The sequence below is a fragment of the Desmodus rotundus genome, chromosome 7 (genome assembly GCF_022682495.2).
Source record: "Desmodus rotundus isolate HL8 chromosome 7, HLdesRot8A.1, whole genome shotgun sequence".
In the NCBI taxonomy this organism is placed as follows: domain Eukaryota; kingdom Metazoa; phylum Chordata; class Mammalia; order Chiroptera; family Phyllostomidae; genus Desmodus; species Desmodus rotundus.
The window spans coordinates 76,672,532-76,700,411 of NC_071393.1; the positions used below are offsets into that span (position 1 = coordinate 76,672,532).

A 27,880-nucleotide genomic window follows, 5' to 3' on the forward strand; every position below is an offset into this window, starting at 1 on the left:
GACAATCAGACACCAGAGTCCTATGTAAGTGCTCAACGCAGTACCTGGAGCGTGGTTGGTTTTCCAGTTCCTATTGACTGATGGCGTGGGTAAATTAAAAAATGACCCATGCATGAACAAATGGGTAAAGGCCCAAACCCATTGTCATGCTAACTGAGATGGAAAAGAGAAGGAGACTGGGGCAGGTGAGTTTAACTGTGAGGGGAGACAGGAAGTGAGTGCAGCTAGGATGGGCAGGTCTGGAGAAGTGCCCATTTCACCGCTTGGGGCTAAAAAGGAGACTTACAGGTTCAGCCTGTCATTTGATCCATACAAACCATTAGAGGGAAGGGGTGTGCTGGGAGAATGAGGCAGCTCTGATCAGAGCAGCTTGTCTCTTGGTCCAGACAGGGAGGCAGAGGAGAAGGTGAGCAGAGTTGATGAGTAGCTTTCTGACTGAACAGGAGCAAGGCTATGATTCACAAGGAAGAGCAGATTCTGGGACACTCAAGTAGGAAGGTGTGGAGCCGTCTGTCATCCCTGAGGCAGACTAGCTCCAGTAGGTGGGGGTGGGGAGCCTCCAGACTCTTATATGACTTAGAGAGGCTAGGACCCTAATCCTGGTCCTGCCATGAACTCCTGGTGCACCATTCAGCCAGTTCCAGCTTCCTTGTCTGTAGAATCAGGGTTCTCGGCTCCATGGGTACCCAGGTCTGAGGACAGAGTGGGGAGGTTCCCCACAGACAATTGCAGAGGGAACCCAGAATTGGAAGATCCAGGTGGGTTCTTTGCCTCCTTCCTCTTCCCAGTTCCCGAAGTGGAGGCAGTCACCCAGCACAGGTGATTAACCTGCTCAGAGGTCCTCTGCACATGAATGTACTTTGTCATTTACGAAGCTCTTCAGGGTACACTTTCTCACTGGATCCTCACCACAACCATCCGAGGGAAGGAAGGGCTGGCACTACTATTATTGTTGCTATCATTTTACAATAAGGGAGCCAGGGTCACATCACACCACGAGGGAGACAGAACTCTGTCAAGAGCTCTTTGCTTTGTCATTGTACACTGAATAGCAGAGAGACCCCACAACTACCAGTCAAAAGAATATGAGGACAAGGTCTCTGTGAATGTCACAGGGGAGGGAAAGACCAGCAATCATTTGACAAGAGTGCTGGCCTGGTTTGTGCCTCCTCACTCCACAGCCTGCAAATTTCTTTTGCCAGAGTTTGTGGGCACGACTGCCTGGCCTGGTGGCACCACGGGTTTGTTTTGAGATGTGGGGGGAGGGTGAGGACAATGAACTAGAGTTGCTCAGAACCTAAACTCAGGATGCTCAGTGGCAACGGGCGTGAACCCTAGCATCCTAGGCCCTGGGATGTCAGAGCTGGAAGGGAGCTCTGAGATTGTCTAGCTCTTCCAACCAAGGTGGGGAAATGAGGCCAGCCATACTTGCCTATGTGAAAAAAAGAAAAGAAGAAAACACAAGAAGAGTACATTTTTAAAGCCACTTTTCAGCTGGGGAGAGGAAATACTTGACAGGTCACCTGGAAAGCAGAGATGGCTAAATCCTATGCCCCTGGGAGCCCAGTAGAAAGCCATCCCACAGTGACACAAGTGACACAGCCAAGAAGCTTTGCATCACCAGGCAGGAGGGGCAGGGACTGAACAAAAGAGGACCCACCACTCTGTAAATGGAGCAAGATTTCAGATTTCCATAGGAGCCAGCCCAGGTTCCAGGTCTTCCATGGGCAGGCAGGGAGCCACCCACAATGCAGCAGTGACAAAACAGTGACAGAACCCCAGAGAAATGCCCATGACACTTAATGGGGACAGGTACAGCTGCACACAGGGTATGGTGTGGGTGTGCAGGCTCCTGCCCTTCCGCACAAAGCAACCTGTGAACACAAAATAAATCTTAAACAGAAGGGAGGAGGAGGAGGGGAGGGGGGTGGTGAGAGGGGTCAAGTGAACTTACGGAGTCACTGAGCAAGTGAGGGGTGGAGGAAGAAGCCATGCCCCAGAAGCCACAGGCAGATGCGCTCCTTTCTGCGTTTCTGGGTGGCCTCGATTTTCCATGATGGAGAGGTGTCAATCTGTAATGATCGCTTTATTTTTATTGAGTTACAATTGACACATAGGATTGTGTGAATTTTAGGTATACAACATGTTCATCTGTTAACCAGCATCTCCCCGTGTCTCCCATCCCCAGCTCCTGGCAACCACCCACACTCTGTTTCTACGAGTTCAGCTTTCTCAGGTTCCACATACAGGCATACCTCATTTTATTGTGCTCTGTTTGACTGAGCTTCACAGATGTTCTATTTTTTACAAATTTAAGGTGAGACCTTCCACCAGCAAAGAGATTACGACTTGCTTTATTGCACTCCAGGTACCAAGTGCTTCCCAGTTATCTTGGGGCTGCCCTGAGTGGACCCTGCCCAGCTGCCCCCATGTTCTCAGGCCAGCAGCAGAGAAGCCCTGCCAGGCAGCTTCTGTCCAGTCCCCATCACACTGCCATCACAGTCCCCCAGACCTCCCTCTAGCCTCTGCCTGCAGGCTAACAATTTTAGTGGAGACACTGTGATCCTTGATTCTGGAGAGGCTGATTTAGAAGAATCTTGTTGGGCTTATTTTTTGCATGGTCCCTTAAAGGAAGAGAGAGAAGACAAGGGCAGGGAGGGTCCAGCCATATGGCAGGCAGCCCAGAGATAGGCTGGTGGCGATAAGTACCTTGTAAGTACAGAAGACAGAACACCATTGATCAATCAAATACATCTTTATTGTCTCTTCCCCAAATTCACAGTGTTCTAACAGAGCTACATTCACCCCAGGCAGGCAGGGAAGAGAAGAGAGAAGGAGCAACTACACCTTCAGGAGTACGCTGGGGCAGGCACGGGACTGGGTGGTCATGGATGCAGGGGAAGGACCAATTGCAAGAGGTCAGGGAAGGCATCAGAGGGGTTGACAGGGCTACTGGAGGGCACCAGGAAATTGGGCCAGGGGAGGGGAGGGCCTGAGATGAGGGGGGTGGTCAAGAAGCCCTGACTGCAGCTACAGAGATGCCCTTGTAACCCTTGATCTCCTTGACTTCATGGCTGCTGATGAGGACTTGCAGCTGGCGGTGTCCAGCTTTGAAGGGGTAGAGGTCCAACTGAATTTGGATGGTGTGTCCGGCCAGCAGAGTTCCAAGGCTGAAAGTGAAAAGGAGCTCATTAGAGCCCTGAGGAGTAACTGGTGGGATGGGTAATCCGGTTTTCCCCCTTGGTCGGGAAGCACTTCCCACCTCCCCACACCACAGAGCCAACCTTCCCTGAGGAGGGTGGGAAGATGGGTACACAGAGGCACCATCCAGGAGACTGAGGACTGTCCTATGACCCTACGAGGAACCCCCTGGAAGAGACCAGCATAAGACAGGTGAATGACGATGTCACTTACTCATTTGATAACTGGCCATGGATGAGGCCACTTCCCTCCAGCACCATCGTACAGTGACTCAGAGCCACTGTTCGGGTGTTGGTGAAGGTGATGTGGACTCTCAGTGCTTTGCCCACCTCAGCCTTCTCCGAGACCTGTGTGGGGAGAAGACAGGGATATCGCGGGCAACCGATCTCATTCCTGCACTCCAGTAACCTCACTCCCCCATCCTTCTGTTGATCACCAGGGGCTGTTTATTTAGACCTAAAACACTGAAGTTGGGAGAAAAGAATATGAGCTGAGAGTATTCACGGTTAACACACATCCTGGCCTGTCTTAGAAGGAAACCACCAGTGGTTGCAAATTGGTACCGAGCTGAAATCTATTTCTCTCTCTATCATCTAGTTCAGAATGGCAATTAGATCTCCGTTTCAGTGCCAGCTCCAATCTAATAGGAGAGCTGTGTTAAAAAGAAACACATCCATTGTACTCTAATGAGGGCGTCAAAGTAGAACAGGTAAAAATAACTTTGGAATCCAACATAGTCATACAAATCATCCCCAGGCTCCTTACTGATGGGGACCAATTAATAGCCTAGTTGGTGTCTGATGCATTTGCATTGGATCCTGTTGTAACCAGACTTCAGGTAACGGGCAGGGCTCTCACCTCAGCACCAGGCTGACTGCTTGTGATTCTGCCCACTGTTGGTGAAGGCTGCCTGACATCACTTGGCCTGACAGCATGCCCAGGTGAAAACCAGCAGGTGACCAGGTGGTTTATGACATGGAGTCACTCAATTCTCGTTCTGGGTAGGTATGGGGTGTGCTGTTGGGAAGCCATGAGGTGCAAAGCCAGGTTGTGACTAGGCTCAGGGGAAGTCTTTTAGAGTGCGAGGGGAAAGTGGGGAAAGGGCTTCAGGGGAAGGAAACCCTGGCAACAGGAGATGAGGAACATCCTGCCCTCCTCCCTTTACCCTTCCTTTACCTGTATTCCTTCCTAATCCAATGGCCTTGCCAGCCACTCAAGTGTCTGATCACGAAGTCTCAGGCTCACCTTTCATTTGTTTCCCTCTTCCTTGTCACCCCTATCTTATCAGCAGTCACGTTTTGAATTTGACTTGTGGTGTTTCTCTCTCAAACCTCCTCGACTCTATCTCCCAGTCATGGTCTTTCTTGCCTCTGCCTCTGCAAAGCTACTTCCTTACTTAAAATGCCTTCATCTCTATTTCGTACATCTACATAGTGTCTTCCTATATTCTACATTCCATTTGAATCTTCTGTAAAATGTCACCTCCTCTAGGAGGCCTACATGGTCTGTCCTGAGCTCTGCACAGAGCACAAAAGATCACACCTCATCGTGCTTTGGTCATCCACTCGGTGTTGGGACAGAGGCTGTGTCTCTTGCTGCTGTACCCCTAAGCCCTGGGTTGGATGAGTCAGAGGGCCCCTGGCCTGGTTCCCAGAAGTGTGCAGATGCCTTACCTCAATAGATAAGTGGGGAGGCTCCAAAGAGATATCTTTTAGGACCAGTATGGACCTCCCTGTCCCCTCCACCTCAGCGATGCCAGACACGCGTATCAGCTTTTCATCCGTCAGCTTGTTTCTGTAATTGTTGTAAGGTAGCAAGAGCGGCCACTGTATCTCTAAGCACAGACAAAAGACATCTTGAGACTAGGGCATGGGTCTCAGAAAGCAAGGGGGTAGGAGGAAACGTGTGTGAGAGGAAAAATCAGTTTGGGTGTGAGAAAGAAGAATTGTGTGAGTCTAGATGGGTGTGTGAAAGGGTCTGTGTGTATAAGAGAGCGACAGAAAGCTTACCCTTTCCCTGTTGCACCCAGAGGTCACTGATGTGTTTCACCTGGTGGGATGTTATCAGAAGTACAACACTTAGCATCCAACCTCCTACCAACAGCAGCTTCAGTGCCTGGCGAGTGTGTTTGTGCGCACGGGCGCGTGTGTGTGTGTGTGTGTGTTGGGGAGATGTGGGAGTCTCTGTGTGATCTGGCTGGTCCAGCCCAGCTTTCTTCATGGCTCCAAAGTCCCCTTCTCCCTCTGTAGCTAACTTTCCAGGCCTGCCTCATACTCACCCTCCCCAAAGTCCAGGTTCAAGTGCACTATTTGCCTCCAGAGGGGCTCCCGAGTGCCACCCTTGTGTAGCAGGGCCTGTGCACAGAAGCGCACCTCCAGTCTGATGGGACCCTGGGGATGGGCTCTGGTTGGCACCCTCATGGCATGCAGCTTCAGCAGCAGGTCCTGGCCCCACTCAGGTGTCCTGGCCAGGCGAAGCTGCAGCTGCGCTGGCTGATCCTGAGAGTCCCCGGACCCCAGCAGATCCAGTAAGGGTGAAGAGGCCCTTCTGGAGCCCAGCATTTTCTTGGATGCCTTCATGAAAACAGACCGCTCCTCAGGGGATCCTCGCAGAAAGGAGAGACAGTAAAGAGTTCAGTGGGAGGGGTCAAGGGGCCAGCCAATGACCTTCTTAGGGAAACAAGCCATTGGCAGCTCCCAGGTCCCCTTTCGAATCCCTAAGCAGAGGAATAGCTATGTCAGGAGGCAATGCAGCAGCGGCACCGTGGCTGAGAACAGGGGGATTGGTGTTGCTTGGTGCTGGATTTAAATCCTTCCTCTGTCATAGTCCTTTAATCTCTCAGAGCTCAGCTGTCATCTAGAACCTGGGGCCATCTCCTTGCCTCATAGAGTTGCCAAAAATTTGGGTTAAATGAGTTGTTCTTTGTCAACAATATTGCCACTGCTGTCACTACCGTCATCATCAAAGCTAGAGCCTTCTCTTCCCCACCAGCATCCTCACTTCTAAAATATATGCTCAAGGACCTGGCTGGTGTGGTTCAGTGGATTGAGCACTGGCCTGTGAACCGAAGGTCACTGGTTGGATTCCAGGTCAGGGCACATGCCTGGCTTGTGGGCCAGGTCCCTGGTTGTGGGCCTGCAAGAGGCAACCAACTGATGCTTCTCATGATCATCTGTGTTTCTCACTCTCTCTCCCTTCCCCTCCCCTCCCTCTGAAAATAAGTAAATAAAATATTTTTTAAAATATAGGTATATATATATGCTCAAGCCTTCTAAATAGAGCTTTATCTCTTGCCCCTAGGGGCTATTCAACATTCAGTCTTAACCCCAACTCACTCCAAACTGTGGACCTCTCTAAAATATTTACTGAGCACCAGAACCACTATTCCAAGTAGTTTCCATGCATTAACTCATTAAACCCTTACAACAGCCATCTGAGATACTGTTAACCCATTTTACAGATGAGAAAGTAGAGGCACGGGGGTGATAAGAATGTGTCCGGGCTTACACAGCTAGAACATAGCAAGCCCTTGTTAGTATCCAGGCAGCCTGACTCCGCCCTGGCCTTCTCTGTGGGGTGTCTACTCCCTTCCACAGGCCTGGAAGCCCTTTCCCTCCCTGAGCATCTGCCTCTCCCCTTGCTGCCACCCCCACTGCCATGACAGGAGTCTGTGATGTGACCCCAGAAGAGAGTTGCCAGGTAAAATCAAGGACATTCAATTAAATTTGAAATTTAGACAAACAACAAATAATTTTTAGTATAAGAATATCACATGCAATATTTGAGACACACTTATACTAATAATTTTTTTTTGTCTGAATTTATCTAGAATTCAAATTTAACTGGACATCCTATATTTTCATTTGCTAAATCCAGCAACCCTGCCCTGGGGCCACATGGTCAGGGCTCAGGAAAGCCCTGAGAGTTTGCCATGAGGAAGTCTTTATGTGGTGATGATTTTAATGTGGGATCTATGCCCACTGGGAGGCAACACAAAGGAGGTTATACCCACCACCCTCCCCAAATCCCCCGAACCCCAGGTACCTTCTGGGTACTTGTAGAAGCTGGTGATGTCCTGGCGCTGGTCTGATCCTACCATCTTGGTGCTGATGTTATTCCCAATGGAACTGGTGTTGTGGGCCAGGATTTCCCGGGCCTGGCCATCCGCAAAAAGCCAAATGACTTCATCGGCATTCACCTCAGCATACACAAATGGGGTGTCATAGGGCAGGTGAACATCCCCTTCCTTGATGGCCCTCACGGAGGCAGGGCCACAGCAGAACAGCCCTGCACAGGGAACAGGAGTGGAGAACAGCTGACATGGCTGCTGACACAGGGACCAGGGCAGCTGGTCATGGTTGTGAGAAGTAGGGAGACGGGACAGGCAGTTCCCATTAATTCAGCTGATTCTTAACAGCCACCCTGAGAAGCGACAGTTAGCATCATCCTCCCACTTTAAAGGTGAGAAAACAACTGAGAGGTTATCTAGCCTGTCAAGGTCAAAGTCAGACTCCTGACCCAAAGTTGTCTCTGCTTTGACTTTGGGAAGGGGATAAAGTGGGAAAAATACTTCTTGTTTCTGGCCTCTTGCTCAGGTTGCTTCACCCTGATCGGCCTTTCCACAGAGCCCAGACCCTCCCACGGTGGTCCTCACTCACCGCTGCTGGTTTCCTGGGGAGTGGGATCCAGAACCTGCCACCCATTGTACCCTGGTGGGAGATCTTTCCGGATCATCCAGCACTCATTCCAGACATGGAAATTCCTACAGAAAGGAGGAAGGTGATGAGGACTCACAGTTTCAGCAAATTTGCCAGGTATGAGACACTACACTAAGTGCTTGCTGATGTCATTGTTTCTTCTTCTTCTTTTTAAAAAATTTCTTATTTGGAATTTCAAGCTTACAGGAGTTACAAAAATAGTACAAAAATAGTACAAAATAGACCCGATAGTACATAGTCCATAGTCTAATAGTACATAGACCCAATTCATAGATTGTTAACATTTTGACCTATTTGACTTATCATTGGCTTACTTTCAGTATTGATGTGGAGATTATATCTTTTCTTTTTTCTTTTTTTACTTCAGTGAATATTTCCTTAGAATAGCAATTATCCCTTATATAATTTATACAGTTATCAACCTCATACATTTAATATTTATACAATACTTAAAAAATCTAATTTGTGCCCTGGCTGATGTAGCTCAGTGGATTGAGCATGGGCTGCAAACCAAAGGGTCGCTGGTTCAATTCTCAGTCAGGGCACATGCCTGGGTTGTGGGCCAGGTCCCCAGTGGAGGCCATGTGAGGGGCAACCACACATTAATGTTTCTCTCCCTCTCTTTCTCCCTCCCTTCCCCTCTCTCTAAAAATAAATAAATAAATAAATAAATAAAAATCTAATTTGCTGTCTATAGTTCAATTTTGTCCATTGACCTAATAGTAGTTATCCTTGCAGGGGTGTCCAAACTTTTGGCATCTCTGGGCCACACTGGAAGAAGAGTTGTCTTGGGTCACACATTAAATACACAAACACTAATGAAAACAAAAAATCTCATAATGTTTCAAGTAAATTCATAGGAATTTAAGTAAATTTAAGTAAAATCTCATAAAATTTAAGTAAATTTTTAAGTAAATTAATTCTGTGTCGGGCCACATTCATAGCCATCCTGGGCCACACGCAGCCCATGGACAGTGGGTTGGACACCCCTGCTTTATAGCATTCTTTTCCATCCAGTCCAGAATCACACATTGCATTTAGTTGTCCAGGATTCCTTGACCCGTTATTCTGGAACTGTTCCTCAGCCTTTGTTTTATTACACTGAAATCTGAATAGAGTGTTTGTTTGTTTGTTTGTTCTACCAGAATGGTCCTCACTTTTGGCTTCGCTGGTATTTCCTCATGATTACATTTAGGTTAGTCATTCACAGAATTCTACATGAGCGATATATTCTCAGATACACACATGCTTTTTTTTAAAAAAAAGATTTTATTTATTTATTTTTAGAGCGAGGAAAGAAGAAGGAGAAAGAGAGGGAAGAGAAACATTGTTGTGAGGGAGAAACATCGGCTGGTTGCCTCTTGTCTACAATCTGGAAGGGGACAGAACCTGCAACCCAGGCATGTGCACTGACTAGGAATCAAACTGGTGACCCTTCGCTTTACAGAATGTCACCCAGCCAACTGAGCCCCACCAGTCAGGACCACCCCTGCTTCTTAGATCTGAGTGGTTTCAGCCTTCTAGGAGCTCAGAGACAGAGAGGGAGCAGCTAGTTCTCAATGCAACTCAAGGGTCTTACCTGGAAACTGGCTGGAAAAGGAAAAACAGGAAGTCAGATTTGGAGTAGAGCAGAGGAGAAAGGAACCAGGGAAAGAGACTAGAGTTCCAAAAACAAAGGGACACACAGAGATATGCACACACTCATTCACACAGGCACACATGCACACACACTCAGAGTGGGAGTGAGGCAGGGAGAGGAAGAAGTCAAGAGAGACTGAAGGAAGCATGCAGAGGTAGCTCCCTTAGGCTTTGTCCTGACAGGGGAAGTAGAGAATGGTGCAAGCAGAAAGACCCAAAACAGGAAGAATAAGATGAACGCGGATCTTGAGGTCAGTATTCACAGGTTCGATCTATTCATCTGCTTGCCAGCTTCAGAATGTTATCCCATAGTCTTCTATCTCTGAAATGAGTTTGATGTGATGATCTAATTAGCCAGAACAGTCTCCTGGGTTGGGAACTTTTTCTCTGAGCATCAGCAACAACATACAGGGCAATATTGCCTGACGGCAAGAGGGATCTAGATCAGAATTTTCCTATCCTACTTGGGATACAGCAGACATCTGTTCAAGACAAGTGCCCCTTACCATATTTTGTCTCGTTTCGGAGTTGACAGCATTTCCGCATTTCGGTCATAGTAGGTATCTAAGGTCAAATTCCCATCCATGTTGTGTGCGGAACGGAAATTGGAAACAATACGGGTTGGAACACCTAAACATCTCATTACTAAAGAGAAGAAAAGAATGGAGAATCACGGAGTTCATTTCAAGCCAAATCACTGGTATCCCAGGCATACTTTCTAACTTTCTTGCTGAGGAGAAAAAGAAGGCCAAGATCCTTACAGATTCATACCTATAACTCCTTCGTTCTCAGAACACCACACCCAGGCCCAAAACCCTGCTGCCCACCTGCCCTATTGATGGTCTCTGCCCACCAGGAGAAAAAATCATTCCATGGTCATTTAAAATATTTAATAACTCAATTTATCATTTAGGGTTTCTCCCATTCATCAGCTTTCCAAATTAAAAACAAAGAGTCTAGCCCTGGCTGGTATGGCTCAGTGGATTGAGTGCCAGCCTGTAGACCGAAAAGTCACTGGTTCCACTCCTGGCCAGGGCACATGCCTGGGTTGCTGGCCAGGTCCCCAGTTGGGGGAGAATGGGAGGCAATCAGTCCATGTCTCATTCACACATTGATGTTTCTCTCCCTCTCTTTCTCCCTCCCTTCCCTATCTCTAAAAGGAAATAAATTAAAAAAATCTTTAAAAAAATAAACAATCAAAAAAAAAAACCCCAAAGGATCTAAAACATTTTATAATTCGAACGAAAATGTAAGAATTTAGGTCTCTGCTGTGGCCAGTTTCAGAAAAGAAGATGTGTGACCTTAGGCTTAACTTCTATGGGCCTTAGTCTCCTTGTATGTAACAAAAGGAGGAATTGGACCAGATGATTTTCAGTTCCGGAATTGTGGATCTGTAATTCTACTGAAAGACAGGGGTTTGGCGGAGCTAGGAAACAAATCCAAGAATGAAGAGAGGGGCAAGATAGACTAACAAAGGGAACGTGCAAGTACAAGGAGGCAATAACCATCTTTGTTAAGGCAACAGCATCCTCTTGTGGCTGTGAAGATGGTGCTACACAGGCTTTTTAAAGCTGAGTTAAGATTTCACAGATCTACTCTCACAAAGCGGACCTTACACCAAGGTGATCATCACCACACACACCTGCCCAGGGCCAGATGAAATCAAGCCAAGAGCCAGATGTGACCAAGGCAAGGAGTTTAGAGGGAGGTCATCCCACTCCTCTTCTATTGGGGGGATGGGGGGAGCAGATGGTCCTACTGTGGCTGCTGGGAGGATAACAGTGCTTTGAAACGTAAAAGGACTATTGAGATTGACCAATCTTTGTTTCTATTCATTCAAGCGCCCCAAAGAGCTACACCTGTCTACAATCACCTGTCCACACCCAGCACAGCTCCTGGGCTTTTCACAAACCCTTACCGAGAATGAGAGCTAGACCAGGGCTGCAAATGGCCAGAAGCAACTTGATGGGAGCCCTTGCTCAACAGCCCCAGAACTCTAGGGCCTGGGAGTGGGGACAGGCTCAGAGGCAGAGCAGGGACACAGACTTAGACCTTCTCCTTCTCATCTCAAACTCTAACAGCCTGAGCCCTCCTCCATAACACCTACCTAGCCACCCCAAGGGTAAATTTGACTCTACTAAATGCTGGCACTGTCCTGAGCATTTCCACTGAAAACAGATGGGTAACGTGAGGTCACTTGATTTGAACACTCAGATTTGAAGTTCTTCTCTGTCCGAAGCACCTATACATAACAGCCAAGCTCTGGTGCCCCTCTCAGAAAAATCTAGAACTTTGTCTTTGTCCCCTGTCTCTGTCCTTCCTATTCTGTGCTTCCTCATTCTCCAACTCAGTCGACCCATGAGTTCAGCCAACATTCACTGAGCCCCACAGCGTGGCATGCAGCACTGTGAAAGGAATTCCTGCCTTGCACTGGGGAAGACAGGCGGGCACCTCAGTACTTTCCATCTTCTCTCATCTTTGCAGACAATCTGATCAACAAATTTGCACTAAATTGTAAATAACTGATAATGCATAAAACAGCAATGCTCCTTAAGGGTAGTTAGCAAGTAGCAAATCTCTGATTGTAACTCCTCAAGAATCTCTCTGAAAAGCATTTGGGAGCTGGCACCTCTGCCTACAGGTGAGATCCGCTCTCCCGGACCGTCTGCTTGCACCTCAAGCTTCCCAAACCTGTCCTGACTCCAGGCTCACCTTGAACTGAGAAGCCTGAGCAGGTGGCAGAAAAACGCTCCATCAAGGAGACTGTGGAGTCATTGCAACAGGTCAACCTCCCTGCTGGGTAAATGTGCAGGACTCCTCAAGACCGTAGAGCATGCTGGTTAAGAGCTGAGTGCCCACAACTCCTTAGCTGTGGGCAAGCCACAGTTAACTCATGAGAAAATGGAGATGGCAGAGCCCGACCTCAAAGGGTTATCACGAAGGTGAAATCAGTGATTCTGCATTTCTATCTCCCCTCACTCACCAGTGCACATAACACCCGCAAAGACCCAGCACTGTCCATACTTCACAGGCTTCCCGCCCCTGGCTGACCACTGCCGCAGGATGGCCACGCTGCCATTCCACTCCAGCGGGCTGACCCCCAGGGAGTAGTCCTCTCCCCAGTTCCCCTGCAGCACGCCATTGTCATCATTGCTGTTGATCTGCAAAGGACAGATGGGTGGGTTTCCACAGTGCCTCCCGGAAGCCCAGACTGCCCTCCAGCAGGGGCGTGGAAGCTCCTCACCATGGCGCTCACCACCCTGCAGATGTACACCACGTCATTCCTCTGGGAGTAGTCTTTGGATGGGTTCTCTAAGAAGTACAAGCTCTTGTTCAGGATCTCAAAGCAGATATCTATGATGCCCTCTTCAAACTTCCAAGCGATTACAAGGGAGAAAAAAAGAGAAGGGTAAAAATGTCTGGAATGCTGAAACTTCAAGTAAGTAACAGACTTTTAGGGAAGGTGTGTGTGAGGGTGGGGCTAAATAGCAGGCAAAGTTCTGCCTTCAAAGAGCTTATAAATCAAAATAGGAATTCTGAAAAACTGACCTGTGTGGCTCTGATGGAAAATACAAAGAGAATTCAGAGAGATGAAAGATCCTCATTGACTGAAGCGATAGGAGAAGGCTATTGGAGCTGGTAGGCTTTGAAAGATGAGGTAGAGAGGAGAGAGGAGGGTGAGATCTTTGAGCATGGTTGGTACCCAGGACAGGGGCTTAGAGATTTTCATTTCTGGAGGACTTGTGGGAAAAAATCAGAGAGCTAAATATAGGGCAAGGCATGTGCGGAGAGGGAGAGGAGTGTGCAGAGCCTTAAAATCAGGTGGAGTATTCAGCACTGACGTCAGCACAGGACATGTATTTGTGACATGTCGCAAAGCTTTTGGCTGCCAAATGCACTGGTATTTGTCTCAGCTTCAAAAAGCTACACAAGCTGTCATAGTTGGAGACCAGGGAAGCTGATCTTCCTTAATAAGGCTCCCTGCTTCCCCCGATTCCTACCTCCTGGTGTGTGGACAGACAGAAACTGTACCAGCCACGGTTGGGATTTGAGGGTGGAAAATCTAACCCCCCAGCCCTGTATACTAAGTGGATATTTGATGTTATAAAATAATTGCTGTTCACTTTTCTTCAGTTCCGATAATGTATTGTGGTTCAGGTTTTCAGAAAGAGTCATCATCTTTTAGAGCTATATTCTGAAGTATTACTGGATTAAATGATACAGTATCTATCATTTGCTTCAAAAAAATCCAGTGATGAGGTGGATGAGGTGGTGCGGTGCAGGAAGACTGGAGGAATATAAATGAGAGATCAGCAAACTTTTTTTTGTAAAGGAACAAATAGTAAATATTTTAGGCTTCGCAGGCCAGAGGGATTCTGTTTCAACTACTCAGCTCTGCCATTGTAGCACAAAAGGAGCCACAGATGACACCTAATGAATGAGCATACTTGTGTTCCAATAAAATGGTATTTATGGCCCTGGCCTGGTAGCTCAGTTGGTTGGAATGTTGTATCGTGCACCAAAAGGTTGCGGGTTCAATTCCCTGTCAGGGCACATACCTAGGTTGCAGGTTTGGTCCCCAGTCGGGGCACATGGGCACATATGGGAGGCAACCAATCTATGCTTCTCTCTCTCTCTCTCTCTCTCTCTCTCCCTTCTTTCCTCTATTAAAAAATCAATAAATGTTTCCTCAGATGAGGATTTTTTAAAATGGTATTTATAAACACAGAAATTTGAACTTTATATAATTTGCACATCACAGAATATTACTGATATTTTTTCCAACAATTTAAAAATGTGAAAGTCATTCTTAGTTTGTGGGCCATGTGAAAACAGAGAGGCCACACTTGACCCATAGTTTGCAAACCCCTGGTGTAGACAAGACAAGACTCACCATAAATTGACCACGGCTGAAGCTGAGAGACAGGTTCATGAAGGTTCACTACAATAGCCAGTCTACTATGATTATGTTTTGAGATTTTCACAATAAAATATTAAAAACTAAAAAGGATCCCTGGCTGATGTAGCTCAGTGGATTGTGTGCTGGCCTGCAAACTAAAGAGTCACTGGTTTGATTCCCAGACAGGGCACATGCCTGGGTTGCAGGCCAGGTCCTCAGTAGGGGGCACATGAGAAGCAACCACACATTGATGTTTCTCTCCCTCTCTTTCTCCCACCCTTTCCCTCTATCTAAAAATAAATGAATAAAATCTTAAAAAAAAAAACCTAAACTAAAAAAGAAAGGCATCTTCCTTTCCTTCCTTGCCCTTCTCACTGGATGGGAAATTGGTCCAGCACCACACACCCAGACTTGTTAGTGGCTGTTTGTGAGCCCACCTTCCTGGTTAGTGTTACCTGCCCGTAGTTCCAGGGCCAGGAGGTGATGAATCTCTCCTGACCTTTGTACACAAAGCCGTAGTCCATCATGATATACTCCTGCAGCAGTATTTCACTTGGCAGGTAGACATCGTCTTCTGAGCAATTAAGAGGAGTAGAGGGGGTAGAACACCAAACCAAAACACACACACACACACACACACAGAGTAGAAAAAATTAAAACAGTGATGAAAATTATCTTTCTGGAAAAAGGAAAAGCAATAAGTTGATGAAAATAGAAATCAAGAGTGGACCCCTTAAAAGTCTACTATATGTTTTTGTAGAGGCCAGAGATAAAATCTATACTTTTAAAAAATATTGATTATCTTTTGTTGATTGTAAAAGTGACAAGCTTGTTGTAGAGATTTGGAAAACATCAATGATGGAAATAAGATAATGAAAACCACTGATTTCTACTCCTCAGAGACACTCACATTTTGGTGTATTCTGGCCACTCCCTCTTTCCCTGAATGTATATGTAATATATTACATATCACATTATGTTCCATCTCCTAATCTATTTCACTTAATCTCACACCATACAAGTCATTTCAAAAGAGAGTGTATGGGACCAACATGTGGGGCTGTTAATGCTGTGACCTGAGGCTGAAGTTCTCCATGGGATGTAATAGACACTCAACAGTGCTATGTTTTGCTGAGGAGATACAAGATTAAAAAAGAAAATCACACCATGAACATTTTCATCATGCTACTAAAAATTCCTTGTAAAGAAGATTTTTGGTGAGCATAAGGTAACGTATTGCATAGATGTGCAATATTTTATCTTCTGGGCTCTCTAAGTAGAATTGTACAGAACATTCCCAATGGATCAAGTTAGCATCACCACCTATGAGCAAGCTGTACCTGCACTCCAAGGGTTAAAAAGCAGGATGAAAGTCCCCAGGAAGTGAGTGGCACTGTAATCCTGGCCTTGAGAGGTCTCTATCTTCAGAGTGTAGGAGCCAATGACTGCATTGGATGGTGTGAAAAGGGAGAGAGATAGTATGTTGGAGTCGATGGTGAAGTCAGAAGCACTCCAGACATTCCCTTGTTGGGCCTGGGTGAGTGAGAAGGTGGCTTGCGTTCCTGACAGCTCCATGGGGGCTGGTCCTGTGTAGAAAAGAATGACTCCAAGGTGAGGTTAAAAAGTCTACATGACATGATTCCAGGCATCCTGGAAGGACCCTCACCTTTTCCCAACACTTGTTAAACCTCTTGGTTTAAGGTTTTTACTGCCACTGGGTGTCCTTGGGCAAGCCACTTAAGATCTCTGGGCCTCAGTTTTTTATCTGTGAAATGGGATCATAATAGTACCCACCTGAAAGTCTTGTCACAAGGATTAAATAAGTTTATGGGTCTGAAGTTTAGAACAGTGCCTGTAGTATATTTAAAGGTTGGTTGTTATTATTACAACTTCAGTTTTCTGAGTTGGCCAAATTCTTTCTTAACAAAACTAGTAGGGTGCTAACAACGTCCTAAGGAATCCAAGGAGAAAAAAGGAAGGGCAGCTCAGAAAAGACAGGTAGGGGCCCTACAGGTGAACTTTGCTGTGGGGAGGGTGAACTCACCAGTCTCAGCTATGAAGGTAATGTGGTCGGTCCCCCAGTGGAAGGGTCGGTTGAAATGCAGTTGGAGCATGAAGGGCTGGCCCCGGCGCACAATGAGCCGCTTAAGGCCCATCTCCTGCGTGTGATGAGCCTTGTTGTTCCTGGGGCTCTGCAGGTCGACAGACCTGAGCTCTAGGGCTGCCACTGGGAGAGATGGAGGCACAGGTCACTACCCACTGTGGTTCCCTGGGCACAGCATTCCCTGACATTGTCAATCATTTCTGTGGCACCTGGCTCTGACTTAGATGAGATTCCTGCCCAGACCTTAGGCCTTCTGCCACCCTACTCCGTGGTTGCAGGACTCGATCTCAGAGGGTGATCCAGAAGACCATGGCCTCAGTTAGGGCGCAATGACCCCAGTGACCTCTGGACCTGGACCCGGAGCCATAGTGCTTGGGAATTAAGGTCCCGGAAAGCAAATTGTTTCCAGATAACTGAAACTTACCCCACCATATACCATTAACCATTTGTATTGATGTTCTTTCTATAAATTACTCTGTTATTCTGCTGATTAAAGAAAGAACAATAAGAATTTTGTATGAATTAAGTCAATGAGCTGACAGGAGGCTCAGCTACAGGCAAGTTCCTACTTTAGGATACAGGGCAGGTGGAAGCCTCAGGGTTACTCATAGGTTATTTCTTGCTTCTCAACCATGTTCCCAGTAAAGGAAGGCATTTACTACTGCTTCCTGGGGTGCTACTGTATGGGTATACCTAGTGTACAGTTTAAGAATTCTCATTTGGACCCAAGGAGGAACACACCAAAACACATCATAATTACATTATCCAAGATTAAAGATAAAGAGAGAATCTTAAAAGCACCAAGAGGAAAGGAGACAGTTACCTACAAAGGGGTTCCCATAAGACTATCAGCTGGTTTCTCAAAAGAAACCTAACAGGCAAGAAGGGACTGGAAAGAAATATTCAAAGTCATGAAAGGCAAGGACCTACAACCTAGATTACTCTATCTAGCAAAGCTATCATTTAGAATGGAAGGGCAGATAAAGTGCTTTCCAGGTAAGGTCAAGTTAAAGGAGTTCATCATCACTGAGCCCTTATTATATGAAATGTTAAAGGGACTTATGTAAGAAAAAAAGATCAAAACTATGAACAGTAAAATGATAACAAACACAACTATCAACAACTGAACCTAAAAAACAAAAACAAACTGAACAAACAACCAGAACAGGAACAGAATCACAGAAATGGAGATCACATGGAGGGTTATCAGGAGGGAAGGGGAGGGGGAGATTGGGGGGGAAAGGTACAGAGAATAAGAAGCATAAATGGTATGTACAAAATAGACAGGGGGAAGTTAAGAATAGCATAGGAAATGGAGAAGCCAAAGAACCTATATGTACGACCCATGGACATGAACTAAGGAGGGGGGCTGCTGGTGGGATGGGGGTGCAGGGCGGAGGGGGATAAAGGAGAAAAAATTGGGAAAACTGTAATAGCATAATCAATAAAATATACTTAAAAGAGAAGAATTCTCACAACACAGTGTACAAGAGTGCAGGCTCTCACTGCCTCAACTGTGAGTCCTTGAGTGAGTCATTTAAAGTCCCTAGGCATCCGTGTCCTCAGCTGAAAAATGGAGACAATGCCAATTGTACCTCATAGTGTTCATATGGACATTAAGTGAGAATTCACAGGTAAAGACCTTAGTGTAGCAGCAGGTACACAAGAAGCACTTCACCAAAAGGAGGGCCTTCATTAATTGCTCTTAGTACTAGGAATAATGCAGCCTCAGATTGCATTTGCTTTGCTATTTTTGCTGGTGATTTTTATTGCATTTCTGTCAACAAAAAATCTATTAGGTCTTTTCCCCTAGCAGCACATTAATTTATCTCAGTGGTTCTCAGCTGGGGAAAGTTTGTCCCCTGGAGGACATATGGCAATGCCTGGAGACATTTTCAGTTGTCAACTGGGGGAAAGGCTGCTACTGACATCTAAGGGGTAGAGGCTGGGGATGCTGCCAAACAGCATCCTGTAGGAAAATCTCGAGTTTGCTCCCAGTCATGATGTAAACTATGGGTCATAGTCAAAAAGTTTGAAAAAAACTGGCTTAGATCCTGTTGGAATATGGCTAGATATCATTTGTTCCTGAGGGTCCTGACATTTTCATACCAAGACCTACTGAACCTTCCCACAAAGCCTCTCAACCCCATACATAGTGCCATTCCACCCTGAACGATCAGATACCCAGAACAGGCAGTGAAGAACACACTTCCACAGGACGGGCCAGTACCGGGGGCAGCCTTTTCCAGGGTGCTGGTCACAGCTCAAAGCACAGTCCCCATGGGCAGCCAACTCCATTTCCCCTTGACCCAGGCTGAGTCTTGGTTTAGGGAAAAGAGGGAGGAGGAAGAAGAAAGCTGTCTTCCTCTTCATGCCCAAAGTTGCAGTGCACAGAGTAAACTCATTCTTCATTGGAGGCTCAGGTTTTCTTTTTTAATTCCATTTAATGTAATTACGCTTTTGGCCCACTGAAGTGCCTTTCATGTCAGGGAGACAATGACTTCAGAGAACCAAAGGGAGGACCTTCGAGGGAGCAGGAATAAAAGCCAAGAGATCAGGAAGAGGTTCAACAAAGCAGGAAATCAAGCAGGATCAATTAGTAAACATGTCATGTCCACAAGACCTTCTTGACTTGGCCACAGGCCCACGAGAGTTAGTAACAAGTAAGAGGAGAGGTAAGCCCCAGCCACATGACTCCTGGTGCTTGATTAATACAAAGACAAGGACATATAAAGGATTGAAAAAAAACTTCCGGCCAAGATGGAGGCATAAGTAGACACACTCTGCCTCCTTGCACAACCAAAAGAAGGACATCAACAATTTAAAAACAAAAAACAATCAGAACTGACTGAAAATCAAACTGTATGGAAGTCTGACAACCAAGGAGATAAAGAAGAAACATTCATCCAGACCGGTAGGAGGGGCAGCCGGGTGGAGAGGACTCGTGGCAAGGCGGCAGCTGGCGGACCCAGCAAGGTGGCAGATTGTGGAGCAGGGCGCACAAAGCTGCAGCTGGCTGGAGAGGCAGCAGCTGGTGGAATGGGTGACAGACCCCACAATCCAGAGTTCCAGCATGGGGAAATAAAGCCTCAAACCACTGATTGAAAACCCCTTGGGGGTTGAGGCAGCAGCGAAAGAAACTCCCAGCCTCACAGCTGAGTTCAATGGAGAGACCCACAGGGGTATAGAATATACACAAACCCACCTTCTTGGGAAGCAGCACCAGAAGGGCCCAATTTGATTGTGGGTAGCGGAGGAAGTGACTGAAATCTGGCAGAGAATGGAGCAAGTGCCATTGCTCCCTCTCAGCCCCTCCCCCACGTACAGCGTCACAGCGCAGTGACCAGCATTACCCCACCCCCAGTGAACACCTAAGGCTCCGCCCCTTTAGGTAACAGGTGCGCCAAGACAAAATAAAAAATGGCCCAAATGAAAGAACAGATCAAAGCTCCAGAAAAAATACAACTAAGCGATGAAGAGATAGACAACCTATCAGATGCACAGTTCAAAACACTGGTAATCAGGATGCTCACAGAATTGGTTGAATTTGGTCGCAAATTAGATGAAAAAATGAAGACTATGCTGACTGAAATGAAGGAAAATGTACAGGGAACCAATAGTGATGGGGAGGAAATGGGGACTCAAATCAATGGTGTGGACCAGAAGGAAGAAAGAAACATCCAACCAGAAAATGAAGAAACAAGAATTCGGAAAAATGAGGAGAGGCTTAGGAACCTCCAGGACATCTTGAAACGTTCCAACATCCGAATTATAGGGGTACCAGAAGGAGAAGAGGAAGAACAAAAAATTGAAAACTTATTTGAACAAATAATGAAGAACTTCTCCAATCGGGCGAAGGAAATAGACTTCCAGGAAGTCAGGAAGCTCAGACAGTCCCAAAGAAGTTGGATCCAAGGAGGAACACACCAAAGCAAGGCACATCATAATTAAATTGGCCAAGATTAAAGAGAAGGAGAGAATCTTAAAATCAGCAAGAGAAAAGGAGACAGTTACCTACAAAGGACTTCCCATAAGACTGTCAGCTGGTTTCTCAAAAGAGACCTTACAGGCAAGAAGGGACTGGCAAGAAGTATTCCAAGTCATGAAAGTCAAGGACCTACATCCAAGATTACTCTATCCAGCAAAACTTTCATTTAGAATGGTAGGTCAGATAAAGTGCTTCTCAGATAAGGTCAAGTTCAAGAAGTTCATCATCACCAAGCCCTTATTATATGAAATGTTAAAGGGACTTATCTAAGAAAAAGAAGATAAAAACTATGAACAGTAAAAATGACAGCAAACACAGTTATTAACAACCACACCTAAAACCAAAACAAAAGAAAACTAAGCAAACAACTAGAACAGGAACAGAACCACAGAAATGGAAATCACATGGAGGGTTATCAACAGGGGAGTGGGAGGGGGTGAGAGGGGGAAAAGAAAGAATAAGTAGTATAAATGGTAGGTAGAAAATAGACAGGGGGAGGGTAAGAATAGTGTAGGAAATGTAGAAGCCAAAGAACTTGTAAGTATGACCCATGGACATGAACTATAGGGGGGGAGTGTGGCTGGGAGGGGGGGTTGCAGGATGGAGTGGAGTGAAGGGGGGAAATGGGACAACTGTAATAGCATAATCAATAAAATATATTTTTTAAAAAAGGATCAAAATATATCCCCATGTATTACCAGTCTTAAAAAAAACAAAAGATGTTAAAACAGCCCTCTGTGCCTTCAATGAATTCTGAGATGGGAAGCTCTTGCCCTCTGAGAGATCAAAGCTCTTGTGGAAGGTTTTATCTCTCCCTTTGAGTCTTGGCTCAGAGGCAACCACTGATCAGGGACTTTATTTGGTCTTTGAAGATGATGCCCCACCTCCTACTATGGTCACTACCATCTCAACGCCTTCTGTATTTTCTGCAGAGCACTTAATCATATCTAGAATTAGTTCCACAAAAGAGTCTTTGGCCACCTTCTTACACCTGCCTAGGATGGAACATGGTTCCTAATTATTATAATTATAACTAATGATCTTGCTTAATTCTTACTACATGTCAGGCACTGTCTGAAGTGTTTGACAGGACTTAAATCATTTACATTCTCACAACCACTCTCTATAGATGTGTTAATATTGTTTCTGACCTTCAGAGCAGAGCTGGGATTCATATTCAGGTGGGCTGGCACAGAGCCTGCCCCCTAACCCTTTACAATTGTCTCCCCTTGTAGGTGTTCAGAGATGTTTGCTGAATGGATATGTGCATACATGCATGAAGGAGGAGGAGAGTGATCTGGCAGAAGGGAAGTGAGGCTGTAGAGGCACAGAAGGAGAAGAGCTTGTGAGGGTAATAGCACCAAGCTGCTGCTGTTGGCTTCAGTAGTAATGTGCACACCTATCCCCGACGGGAGAATAAAAGTTATATACCTTTCTGAGGGCAATATGTCAATACTTATTACAAAATAAAAGAAAGCCTTAAAACACAAATACCTTTGAGTCATAAGTTCCTCCTCCAGGAACTTTTTCTTTTAAAAAAATCATAATTTGGGCCTGACCATTGTGGTTCAATTGGTCATTCTACAGATCAAAATGTCACGGGTTCAATCCCTGGTCAGGGCACATATGAGAAGGCAACCTATTGATGTTTCTCCACACATCGATGTTTCTCTCTTTCTCTCTCTCTAAAAGAGATGGAAAAATGTTCTCAGGTGAGGATAAAAAATCATAATTTGTGTACAAAAATGTAAGCATAAGGATGTTCAATGCAACTTAAATAATCTCACAGTAAGAGTCGGATACACGAACTTTATTCCTCTCATCTTGATGTAATCGACAAAAAAAAGGACAAAGAAGGGTTCCCGCCAAGATGGAGGCATAGGTAGAAACCCTTCACTTCCTCGCACAACCAAAAGGAGGATAACAAACAATCTAAAATCAATAAGCAACGAGAAGTGCCAGAAAATCAAACTGCACGGAACTCCGACAACCAAGGAATTACAGAAACAGTCAACCAGAACAACCAGACCAGTAAGATGGGCAGATGGAGAGAACCCGTGGCAAGGCAGTGGACCATGTGGGTGGGGCTGGCTGAATAGGAAACTGAGCCTCAGAGCTGACTGTGGTCTATGGCAGGGTTGCCACAGTGAGAGAAACTCCCAATCTCACACAAGAATTCATTGGAAAGTGGGGATAGAGCTAAGCAGGCGAGCTGCATTGTTCCCACTCTGGACCCTACCGGACAGACAGTGCTGCAGAGCAGCAAGGAGGCTTTCCCTGCCCTGGTGAATACCTAAGGCCCCGCCCCCTTACAACTTAACAGGTGCTCCAAGACAAAGAAATAGGGCCCAAATGAAAGGACAGAGCAAAACTCCAGAAAGAGAGCTAAGTGATGAGGAGATAGCCAACCTATCTGATGGAGAGTTCAAAGCCCTGGTCACCAAAATGCTCACAGAACTGATTGAACTTGGTCACAAAATGAAAGAATGAATGAAGGCTACCCAAAGTGAAACAAAGCAAAATATTCAGGAAGCCAACAGTAACGGAGGAAACCAGGACTCAAATCAAAGATTTGGAACAAAAGGAAGAGATAAGCATCCAACTGGAACAGAATGAAGAAAGAAGAATTCAAAAAAAAAAATGAAGAGAGGCTTAGGAACATCTGGGACAATTTTAAACGTTCCAACATCTGAATCATAGTAGTGCCAGAAAGAGAACAACAGCAAGAAATTGAAAACTTATTTGGAAAAATGATGAAGGAAAACTCCCCCAATCTGGTGAAGGAAATACACTTCCAGGAAGTCCTGGAAGCCCAGACAGTCCCAAAGAAGTTGGACCCAAAGAGGAACACACCAAGGCACACTATCATTAAGTTACCCAAGATTAAAGATAAAGAGAGAATCTTAAAAGCAGCAAGAGGAAAGGAGAGACTTACCTACAAAGGAGTTCCCATAAGACTACCAGATGATTTCTCAAAAGAAACCTTACAGGCAAGAGGGGCTGGAAAGAAGTATTCCAAGTCATGAAAGTCAAGGACCTACATCCAAGATTAACTGTATCCAGCAAAGCTTTCATTTAGAATGAAAGGGCAGAGAAAGTGCTTCCCGGATAAGGTCAAATTAAAGGAGTTCATCATCACCAAACCCTTATTATATAAAATGTTAAGGGGACTTATGTAAGAAATTGAAGAAGATCAAAAACTATAAATAGGGAGAACCAAGATGGCGGTGTAGGTAGACACACTGCACCTCCTCGCACAACCAGAACTGACAGAAAATCGAACGGCAAGGAAGTCCGACATCAAGTAGATAAAAAAGAAACATTCATCCAGACCGGTAGGAGGGGCGGAGACGGGCAGCCGGGGGGTGGGGGGGGGGGCGGAGAGGACTCAAGTTGCCTTGGTGGGACTGAGACTGGCGGAGTGTGGGACGAACGGGGCAGGCAGTCTGACCACTAGCAGACCCTGCAGCCCCACATTCGCGCACAGATAAACCGGGACAAATGGCGGGGAGCGAAGCAGACAGCGTAACCCAGGGCTCCAGCGTGGGGAAATAAAGCCTCAGACCTCTGATTGAAAACACCCGTGGGGGTTGGGGCGGCAGCAGGAGAGACTCCCAGCCTCACAGGAGAGGTCGTTGGAGAGACCCACAGGGGCCTAGAGTGTGCACAAGCGCACCCACTCGGGAACCAGCACCAGAGGGGCCCAATTTGATTGTGGGTAGCGGAATGAAAGACTGAAATCCGGTGGAGAGTGGAGTGGGCGCCATTACTCCCTCTCGGCCCCTCCCCCACGTACAGCATCACAGTGCAGCGACCAGCGTTACCCCGCCCCAGGAACACTTAAGGCTCCATTCATTTAAGTAACAGACACGCCAAGACAAAAAAAAAAAAAAAAAAAATGGCCCAAATGACAGAACACTTCAAAGCTCCAGAAAAAATACAATTAAGCGAGGAAGAGATGGCCAACCTATTGGATGCACAGTTCAAAACACTGGTTATTAAGACACTCACAGAATTGGTTGAATATGGTCGAAAACTAGATGAAAAAATACAGCCTATGCTAAGAGAAACAAAGGAAAATGTACAGGGAACCAATAGTGATGCGAAGGAAACTGGGACTCAAATCAATGGTGTGGACCAGAAGGAAGAAAGAAACATCCAACCAGAAAAGAATGAAGAAACAAGAACTCGGAAAAATGAGGAGAGGCTTAGGAACCTCCAGGACATCTTGAAACATTCCAACATCCGAATTATAGGGGTGCCAGAAGGAGAAGAGGAAGAACAAAAAATTGAAAACTTATTTGAACAAATAATGAAGGAGAACTTCCCCAATCTGGCAAAGGAAATAGACTTCCAGGAAGTCCAGGAAGCTCAGAGAGTCCCAAAGAAGCTGGACCCAAGGAGGAACACACCAAGGCACATCAAAATTACATTACCTAAGATTAAGCAGAAGGAGAGAATCTTAGAAGCAGCAAGAGAAAAGGACACAGTTACCTACAAAGGGGTTCCCATAAGACTGTCAGCTGATTTCTCCAAAGAGACCTTACAGGCAAGAAGGGACTGGCAAGAAGTATTCCAAGTCATGAAAGGCAAGGGCCTACATCCGAGATTACTGTATCCAGCAAAGCTTTCATTTAGAATGAAAGGGCAGATAAAGTGCTTCTCAGATAAGGTCAAGTTAAAGGAGTTCATCATCACCAAGCCATTATTATATGAAATGTTAAAGGGACTTATCTAAGAAAAAGAAGATAAAAACTATGAACAGTAAAAATGACAGCAAACACAGTTATTAACAACCACACGTAAAACAAAAACAAAAGCAAACTAAGCAAACAACTAGAACAGAAACAGAACCACAGAAATGGAGATCACATGGAGGGTTATCAATAGGGGATTGGGAGGGGGAGAGAGGGGGAAAGGTACAGAGAATAAATAGCATAAATGACAGGTGGAAAATAGACAGGGGGAGGGTAAGAATAGTGTAGGAAATGTAGAAGCCAGAGAACTTATAAGTATGACCCATGGACATGAACTATAGGGGGGGGAATGTGGAAGGGAGGAGGTGGGCAGGATGGAGTTGAGTGAAGGGGCGGAAATGGGACAACTGTAATAGCATAATCAATAAATATATCAAAAAAAAAAAGAAAATGATGGGTTCCCAACTCTGAATACAATAAAAACCATTGAATTGTATATTTTAAATGGATGGGTTTTCTGGCATGTGAGTTACATCTCAGTAAAGCTATTTAAAATAAATTATGCTTGTTGTTTATTCACTCTCTCTCCTACTTAGAATTGAATGACACATGAGGGCAGGATCCTTATGTATTTTCTTCACTCATGCAGTCTCAAGCACATAGAACAGAGCCTGGAGCTCAATAAATATTTACAATATGAATGAAAAAAAAAACTATGAATAGTAAATGACAACAAACAACTATCAACAAATGAACCTAAAAGAAAAGAAAAACAATGAAAACAAAAACTAAGCAAGCAACTAGAACAGGAACAGAATCAGAGAAATGGATATCACATGGAGGGTTTTCTGGGGAGGGGGAGAGGAGGAATGGGGGGAAAAGGTACAGGGAATAAGAAGCATAATTGGTAGGCATAAAATAGATGGTGAGAGGTCAAAAATGGTACAGGAAACAGAATTCAAAGAAGTTATATGTACAACCCATGGACATGAACTAAGGAGGCAATGCTGGAGGGTTGGGGGGTGCAGGGCAGAGAGGGGATAAAAGGGGAAAAATTGGGAAAACTGTAATAGCATAATCAATAAGATATACTTTAAAAAAGGACAAAGAGAATATGAGGAAATAATAAAAGGAACATAAAAAACTGAAAAACATTAAGTTACAGATTATCTTTAGATGGTGAATTATGGGAAATTTCTCTTTCCTTTCAGTTTCTTTGGGTTGTCTAAGCTCCTGCTTAAACATGTTCTCGTTTTGTATTTTGGGGAAAGTGTTACTTTGGTTAAAGGCAGATTTCTGAGTAGGAGTGGCATGATCAAAGATTTCCTTCTGGGTTAATCCGGCTGTGGTATGTAGCCCAGACTGGAGGGGGGGGAAAGAGAAGCATGGGAGGGGCAGTGAGAACTCTGCTGCAATCATCTTAGACAAAAGGCTAATGAGGACTTAAACAAAGGTGTGTGAGGGACTGGCATCCGTGGGCATGTGACAGGCTAACAAACAGCTGGTTTGGAAAAAGACTGGGGCAGGTTAAAGAATCCACTGTGAACAATGTCTTGAGCAATCAGACTACTGGCAAAGGACTGGAAACCTCCAGGCGGGGATGGCAGAGGGTCAGTTATATCCGGCACAGCCAGCGCAGAGATCGTGCCTGCTGCCAAGGTCAGGTGGACTCAGCTCCTTTCTTCTTCTGCCTTTGTCCCTAGATTAGTCCAGCTTCTTGGCCAATGTCTTTTCTTTTTCTACTGCTCATTATTATTGCCAGTTTGGGACTTTGATAAATACTTCCTTTTTTTCATTTCTTCCCTTTTAAAAAATGTGAAAGGGCCCATCTGTGTGAGAACAGAGAGGTTTTATGTGATGACATATTGCAGTGTTTCTGTGCCTCTTTAAGTGTACAAGAGTAAGAATGCTTTATTACCTAAAGGTTCAAGTCCAAATTCCTTAGGCAAGAGTTCAAAGCCCTCTACAGCGTGATCCCAACATCTTATCACCCAATAGTCATAAATAAACTCTGCTTCTCTTGTCGCCTCCAAATAGATTATGCCTAGCTCTACCTCTGGGCGGTCCCTGCCCCTTCCCCAGTCTCTATGTATCCCCACTGTAACCATTCTGCAAGGAAAACTCAGCATCCACCTCCCCATGAAATCCTTCCCAAACATGTCAGAACATGGAGGTATCTTTGCATCTGTAACAATACTTTTATATCTAGCTAATATTTACTAAGTGTTATTAAACTCCAGGATTTATATGCATTATCCCCTATTCCTACAAATACCCAACAAGGTTTTAACTCCATATTACAGATGAGCAGACAGAGGATCAATGAGGCTAAATTTCCCAGAGTCACCTACCTAGTATTCAGCAAAATGGTCACTTATATCTGGACAATGTGATTCCAAAACCTGACTCAACTTCTTGCCTGTATGCCTGCTCTGAGGTCCCCTGCCTCTTTCTTTCCATGTAAATGAATATCATGCTTTATTCAAATGAAAACGTAATAGACAGGCCTAAGAGGAGCTGCTCTGGTGGAAGCACCAGAGATGGGCCCCCCAGCTTCTCTGTAGAGCCTTAGGGTTCCAAAGAACACAATGAAAACCACAGTCCCGTCCGCACCACCTCATCCTAAAACGCCAG

The 27,880-nt window shown here is 45.5% G+C and overlaps 1 protein-coding gene across 2 annotated transcripts in view; it reads right to left on the reverse strand.

Moving 5' to 3' along the window:
- Positions 1 to 2,760: 2,760 nt before the first annotated feature.
- Positions 2,761 to 27,880, reverse strand: part of TGM7 (transglutaminase 7) — a 37,221-nt gene continuing 12,101 nt past the window's right edge. For both annotated transcript variants that reach the window (XM_045202182.2, XM_045202183.2), the window contains exons 2-13: positions 16,502 to 16,684; positions 15,798 to 16,043; positions 14,913 to 15,031; positions 12,802 to 12,930; positions 12,541 to 12,718; positions 10,064 to 10,202; positions 7,860 to 7,963; positions 7,246 to 7,488; positions 5,480 to 5,806; positions 4,875 to 5,035; positions 3,415 to 3,548; positions 2,761 to 3,170 (exon numbers count right to left, since the gene is read on the reverse strand). In XM_045202182.2, the coding sequence (XP_045058117.1) occupies positions 3,011 to 3,170; positions 3,415 to 3,548; positions 4,875 to 5,035; positions 5,480 to 5,806; positions 7,246 to 7,488; positions 7,860 to 7,963; positions 10,064 to 10,202; positions 12,541 to 12,718; positions 12,802 to 12,930; positions 14,913 to 15,031; positions 15,798 to 16,043; positions 16,502 to 16,684 (2,123 nt within the window). In that variant the 3' untranslated portion in view covers positions 2,761 to 3,010. The remainder of the gene's footprint in view (positions 3,171 to 3,414; positions 3,549 to 4,874; positions 5,036 to 5,479; positions 5,807 to 7,245; positions 7,489 to 7,859; positions 7,964 to 10,063; positions 10,203 to 12,540; positions 12,719 to 12,801; positions 12,931 to 14,912; positions 15,032 to 15,797; positions 16,044 to 16,501; positions 16,685 to 27,880) is intronic.